Here is a 7,303-nt window from a genome sequence, read left to right as displayed (position 1 = left end):
ACGCACCAAAATCTGACTCTGACGCGTCGGGTCCGCGCTCTGTGTTCACGTTTGTATGCAGAATCCGTAAACCTGCTCCCAGTTACTGTTTTAGCTGCATGGTGTTTGACGACATGTTGTGAGGTTTAACCTGAGATGCTGGCGTTTCAGGCATAATAACGTTAATTTACAAATCGACACGGGATTTTAATGAATCAATATCACTTTATTCAATTTAGCATGGATTGTAATCAGAAAGGCGATAATCAAAACCCACCCCTAATCAAGAACTTGCAAAGTAAAAACATGCTCTATGTCAGGTAGCCCTTTTGTTATTTACATTTAAAAAGAGGATTAGTGTTACTGTGCGCTGGCTGAGTCGGTTTCTTTTCTTAGAAATAGTTTCTCCTGCCCTGGAGAAAATCCACTTGCATGGAACAGAAGAGGCTGTGGAGTGCAGGAACTACACTGCAAGCTGGTAGATATGCAGGTATTCCTGGGTCCTGCAGACTATCACCTAAAAACAATAAACAAAATGATTTTCTAAACTGTGTAGCAATGTAATGTACGTATAGTGTCAAATACATTTTTGTAGTCTTCATTAGCTTTAATTCACATGGAAGTGTTCCTGAAGTCATATGCTGTAATGATATTTACATTATGAAAACATGATTTTGGACATTTCAAGTTTTTCACTTCGGCAGATAAAATGAATTGAGCAAAATCAACTCAAAATATTCCCACACGCCAGAACGTCCTCTCTTCCTCGCTGGCTCCATATCTGTCAGTGGAATGATCACCTCTTCGCTCTCTGTCACCATCAACACACTCCACGAATCCCGTGGATGATTCACTTCCTTATATCCGTTTGAATCAGGTACCGAAGCAGTTACGTGCGTAATGAAGCTTCGGACGTCACTGGTCACGTGACTTTTGCCAAACGAAGCAAGCCTCGACACAGTGCTTCTGAACCAGTGTGTTGTTTTTTTCGACACACGCTCCGGAGCGTCAGCTTCAAGCGGGCCATCACTAGCTGCAGGACGGTAGCTCTCGAGGACCGGGATTGGGCAGCCCTGGCCTAGCATAACAGCAGAGTAATCGGCTGTAATTATCATTAATGAGTCGTAATTATACAGCGTCAGGACGTCGCAGGGGGACGTGAGCTCAATTACTAACCACGTCTGCAGCCATGCTGCCTTCTCTATCAGCTCGTGTTGCGTTCAGCTGCTATTGGAAATGTGCAAAATCAGCACTGTGTTTCTTCACTGACATCAGTGGCTGCGCATCAAACTGCGTGATCATCATATTTATAATTTCTAGCATGACTGTGGGTTGTAGCGTTTTTGTTGCATACAGTTGGTTTCATATTTTATTCTATTATTGTTCAAATGGAGTGTTGTGCAAAAGTCTTGGATCACCCCTCATTTCTCTAAAAGTGATCTTGAGCAACAGTCTAATGGCAGGGGTAGGGAACTCCAGGCCTCGAGAGCCGGTGTTCTGCAGGTTTTAGATGTGTCCTTGATCCAACACAGCTGATTTAAATGGCTAAATTAGCTCCTCAACATGTCTTGAAGTTCTCCAGAGGCCTGGTAATGAACTAATCATTTGATTCAGGTGTGGTGACCCAGGGTGAGATCTAAAACCTGCAGGACACCGGCTCTCGAGGACTAACGTTTCCTACCCCTGGCCTAATGGTCTTTCAAAGTTTGTGTCTGGACACTTCTTTTATAAGGCACTAAACACTGATGTGTGAATTGATCAGCTATTAAGCAACAAAGTCAAGCGATGAGACAGTGTTTTATCTAGACATAAAGGACTTAGCTGTCTGTCACAGAAACATGTAATTTATTACATTTTTTTTTAGATAAACCTTGAAAAGTGACACATTTTACAGACGTAAATTAGTATTTTTGAACCAACAAGAAGCTGCAAATCTGCCATTTCTTGCACATGTTCTTTTTCTTGCACATGTTCTTTTTCAGCTATTTATTAATAAGTGACTTTTATGTATATATATGCCTGTATATATTGTGTTATTCTTAGTTAGGGTATTGTCTGTCTTTGTTAATGTTTGTTTATAATGGAGCACTGTAACAAAAAATAATTTCCCCTAGGGATCAATAAAGTATTCTGATTCTGATTTCTTGGCATTGTTTGTATTTTGGCCTTTAAAAAAAATGAGGAAACTGAAACAAGTGGAAAACAAAAATAAGAAGTGGGAGGCCTAAACATAACAAATGGGGGCATCTTAAATTACAAGGAACCTTGCCTATGAGAGTTCAGGGTATGTTGAAGAATAAACGTGGTCATGGTGACTTTAAAGCTCATTAGAATTGTACAAAATCCGCTTTTGTTTTGTTCGGGTTTTTTAAATTTATTTGTTTTTTGCCTTACAGACTGTATTTCTATGTATGTTTGTACCTGTTTTAATAAATGTCTGGAATCGTTTCCTATTTTCCTTGCAAAATATTGGAAAATGTGGGTTCTTCATGACATTTTCAGTGTTGCATTGTAGTGAATGTGAATGTACACCTGTACATTTTTTCACATCTCTTTTAAACAGTTTGTAAATTAAAGCAACCGATGCATTCCTTTTAAAATGTAGGCCTACTGTGACATATTTTCATAAGTGGGTACATGTTTTATTCGTGCTGTAACAACAGAAAGAACACACATCGAGGACATACATCCCACCACTGGCTTCATTCTGGTCTGTAATTCAGCTGTCGTTTATGTACTATGCTGAAAAATATCACTGTGCCCACAAAGGAAAGGAGAAGACTGGCGGGTAATTAACATGTATAAACAATTCAGTTTCAAAGTTGAATTTGCAAATGCCTTATCGGGAAGGAAATCCGCTAAACAAATTAGTTAAACCTCAAGTACAGCCCGCGGAAAGGGCGTCTTGATGAGAAAAAGTAAGCGTAAACAGCACATTTATGGTACGTAGGAAAACTAAAACCCTGTCAAAGTGTACTCAGAAAACTGTTTCTTCTGGGGAGCACGTGAACGCAGCATCCCGTACTCTTGCAGGAGATGCTTTTAGTCGCAGCTCGCTCACTGCGCGTCTGCAGCACAACATAAAAGAAAACAATGCACAGGAAGGGGACAGCTGGAGCTCTCCGCACAGAGTGATCATGGCCGGTCGGTGGCGCGACGGTGCTCGCGTGTGTTCGGGAGAGCAGGACGGTGGCCTCAAACCGGCACGAAAGCTCCGCCAGCAGCAAGAACCGGGCTCAGACACCCGGGACGCGACGGAGCCGCCGCGAGGACTGCCGCGATGGATGCGGCTTTACTTCTACGGGATGCACGGCGTGACTCTGGATGTCCTGCTGTCATCCTTACAGGGGCTTTTGCACTCACGGGACCCTAAGCTGATGGGCTTTTCCTCTCCGTATCTTTGCATCATGCATTCGCTGACCCATTTTGCGCTGGAAAAGATCTACTCACAGAAGAGGTGCTTCCTAGGTCGGCCTGTGGTGTTTCATCTTGTTTTCTACCCGTCCATCTACATCGGGCTGCAGATTCTGATCGGGAACATTAACACTTTGGCCGAGCAAGTGAGGGTGGTTTCTGGGACTCAGCTGGTAGTGCATTACATCCTGGCTCTCTACTTCTCTCAGGTGTTTCACAGAGAGCTGTCACATCTACAGTATCGCCCATCATTCTCCGCTGACCTCCAGCTGGAAGGCAGACCCCCGCACGGTCTTCCCGGCTTTGCGCGCTTCTTATTCTTCGGGATGCACGGCTTTCTGGACGAGGTCCTTTTCACCTCTCTGTTCAACCTGGTGGAGAAGTCTGACAGGACCCTCAGCGGTCACACGTCCCTGTGGTCTTTCCTGATGTACGGAAGCTGCAGCTTCGTGGTGGAGAAGCTCTACCTTTACCTGCACTTCAGCCTGGGCTGGGGGTCCTGGCGACGACTCCCCATCTACATCTGCTTCATCTACACGTGGGAATTCTCGTGGGGTCTGGTCCTGAGGCAGTTTAACGCTTGCTCGTGGGATTACTCCCACTATCCTCACAACTTCATGGGACTTATCACCCTGCTCTACCTGCCCGGGTGGATCTGCTTGAGTCTCTATCAGGACGTGCTGTCCAATGTCCTGCTGAGAATCAAGTGCACCAAAGATGTGCATGATTTAAGTGAAGAGAATGGAGACGTCAATGGACAACTGGAGCCAAACAAAAAGCAACTTTAATTCTAAGTTTGATGGTTGTAAACTAATATATAAGTGAGGAAGAAATACAACTAATTTAATAAGGGACATCTATTTATTATCAGGCAGTAAACAACAAAAATCAGAGTCTACGTTACACCTTCTAAAAATGAACATTTGTCCATATATCAAAATATTGGTAGCACTTTATAATACAGTCCACGATCAAGGGTGTAATAGACTTAAATGGAATTTACATGTAGACAAACTTGAATAAGAGGGTAATAATTCAACTCTTTTTTTTTTTACAGGAAAGCAGAAAAATGTTCTTAAGTACTGCATTTGTAATTTAAGTAGTGCACAACATCTGGGTATTTTACAGGAAATGAGATAGAAATCAATCATTTTAAGTAGTGTATTATTTCCATCTATTTTAGTGAACCAAAAAAGATCCAAATTTTATTCTATATTTATGCTCTACTTTTTATATTGACATTGTGAATTGCATTGGTGTGCCTCAGAGTATAAGTGGGCGGATCAATCCAAATACTGTTAGATATAATACCGAAGCTAGTATTGGTGTTGGATTGATACTAGTGTGATAGGATTGAAATTTTGTTTCTAGGTTGGACTCCAAGGAAAAGTAAACACCAGCCCGATTACTCTATTGTTAAAAGATCACATGGGCCACCTGTGTGGCCTGCAGTATTTGCAACTTTTAGTTTTTTCTTCTAAGTGGGAAAGGTACTTTTATAGGTAATATAAATGGAAAATTGAATATAATCCAGAAAAAAATGCAAAAAGTACAGCATATTTACAGTACAGGATGGTTAAACTCAGAGAAAAAGAAAATACCTGGACATAATAGACTACTTAAAATTATAATTATTTCTTCTTTCCTGTAAAAACTTGACTTTTTAGCTCTAATTCTAGTTTATCTACTGCTAAGTAGTTATAGGTAAATAATTATCATTTGTGGGTTTACCACTATCATTCATGCAGTACCTAAAATTATATACAGTATAATTATTTCTTCTTCCCTGTAAAAGCTTGAATTATTACCCCTAATTCTAATGAGTCTACTACTAATTATATCTAGATTAATATAATAACATTGTCATTTCAGATAAAATACATTGGCATACCAATTCTAATTCTAGAGTTATTGCTCTCTTAGCTGCGCTCTGTATTATAAAATACTATCAGATTTTTTAATACGTTTCATTTTCTTCAGGCTGGTGAAGATTGGTGTGTTCAGCAAGATTTTCTGTGGAGGTAATAACTTCTGGAAGTTACGAGTCGACCCTAACCCTCGTTACCTGTGCTTTTATTCTGCTCTGCCTGATATTTTAGGGTATAGCAAGGAATTCAAAACTTTGGACCCTAACTGTTTAAATTCAATTACTGCCGTTTTTACCCATTTAGTGGAAAATACAGTTGTAACATGAACAACTTTTACATGTCCTCATGACTTTGAAAGTGTGAAGATTCCGTTTTGTATGGATTGCAGTGACTGATTTCCCGTTCTTCACATATGGCAGATGTGTTTTGGATTTGATCGCTTACGTTATTCACCTATACATCAGCATGCTTTAAGTGTCCTATCTGCATGCTAAAATACCAGTAAAGCTTTCTTTTATTCATTAACTCACATGTATCAACTAATATTCCAAAGTCAGTATTTTTAAGACAGAGTCATCTGTTAATTTTTCACCTTTTTATTCGACTCCTTAACATTTCAAAACAAACTGCATCCACTCAGCTTGTTAACATGATCACAGAGCAATGCATGGCAATTCTTAGAGTTGATATAAACCCAGTGGTATATGTAGCAAAGGAATCCGTAGCTAAATGATTATGAGGAGACATGATGTTGCAGTTTCTTTTTCATGACCCAAACACTGATTTGCTCGAGTGCCTTCCTGCGCAAACTGAGTCCAAGCGACACAAAAAAAACTCAGCTTTTTATCTGCAAGTGCTACAATTGTGGGTCGAAAGGAAGTGCCTGACTGAAAATGGATTTTGGGGGCCAATGTCAATATTGATTTTTTTATTGATATACAAAATATGTGACTTAGTGATATATGGGTTAATATAATATTGATATAATATAGGCCATACCGGTTCACCAACATACTGTAGCAGCCAGTCACCTATATGTATCACCTGTATCATCTATATTCTCTAGATATTAACCTCCTATGCTGCCTCATTAGAAGTAATATGCTTCAATGAACTGCAAAGAAATGATTCTGCTCTGTGACCTTTTTGAACACCATTAAAATATTAGAATCAGTCACTTTGCACTTAGAATTAGAAACACGATGATCTTCTCTGGGATTGATTGATTATTTAGGTGACAAATTATTTTTTGTCTATACAAATTTAGAAGCATACTTTGCACAGGTGCTTTATTTTATTATTTTGTTTATTAACAAATATTCATATTAATTGTTTTTTTTAGTTTTAAAGCCCTTTGAAATTCTACTGATATGATTAGCACTGAGAGCTGAACTGAACCCTACTCAGCCTAATACTTTGGCTACTGATTTTTTTTCCTTGTTTAACCTGGCAGCTACACTGGTGTTCTTAAACATTTACACTCTGTCCCACATGAATAACTTTGTACAACTTACAGTTTTTTTCCATGACAGAATAACTGTATTTTAATCATACTTAACTTTCGTGTTTGGCTGTGCACTTTTTGAAGATTTTAAAAAAATGACCAAACTACTTTTAAAAAGCTATAAAAAAAAGAACGTTTGAAAGAAATTGCACAATAACTAAAAAAAAATATCTCTAACTTGCAATGGCATGTACTGTATGACTTAGAATTTTAAATAAAAATACAATTTTCCTGTGACGCAGCTGGTATTCCTTCATTTCTTTAACATTTGCATTATTCAGCAGAGGCGCAATTACACCATATCTATGGAAATATTTACTTCCTGTTGAAGAGTCAAGGTTAAAAGTTAAAAGCAGTCCAGGCGTAAAGTGAAAGGGTAAATCAAACCCTTATACAGAGGTTTTGCCCTGTGGAGGGTGCGGTTTCTTTTTATTTACTGACTTGGTGTTTGCATTCTGCTAAAAGGCTAGGAACAAAAAAGGTCTGCCAGACACTGGTAACTATAGGAAATACTTGTAGTTTTCCATACCACAAGCTT

At 39.3% G+C, this 7,303-nt stretch overlaps 1 protein-coding gene across 1 annotated transcript; it reads left to right on the top strand.

The window, feature by feature from the left end:
* The first annotated feature begins 3,003 nt into the window (after window positions 1-3,003).
* tmem229a (transmembrane protein 229A) lies at window positions 3,004-7,002 on the top strand. The gene has a single exon (XM_085436478.1). The coding sequence runs from the start codon at window positions 3,117-3,119 to the stop codon at window positions 4,179-4,181; it is 1,065 nt and encodes a 354-aa protein (XP_085292604.1). The 5' UTR covers window positions 3,004-3,116; the 3' UTR covers window positions 4,182-7,002.
* The last annotated feature ends 301 nt before the right edge of the window (window positions 7,003-7,303 follow it).

Source organism: Copadichromis virginalis, linkage group LG17 (assembly GCF_057382275.1).
Source record: "Copadichromis virginalis isolate Kocher_CV1m ecotype Utaka linkage group LG17, C_Virginalis_male_GT1.1, whole genome shotgun sequence".
In the NCBI taxonomy this organism is placed as follows: Eukaryota; Metazoa; Chordata; class Actinopteri; order Cichliformes; family Cichlidae; genus Copadichromis; species Copadichromis virginalis.
The sequence above is the reverse complement of the archived record's forward strand: the minus strand, read 5'-3'. Positions and strand labels throughout refer to the sequence as shown.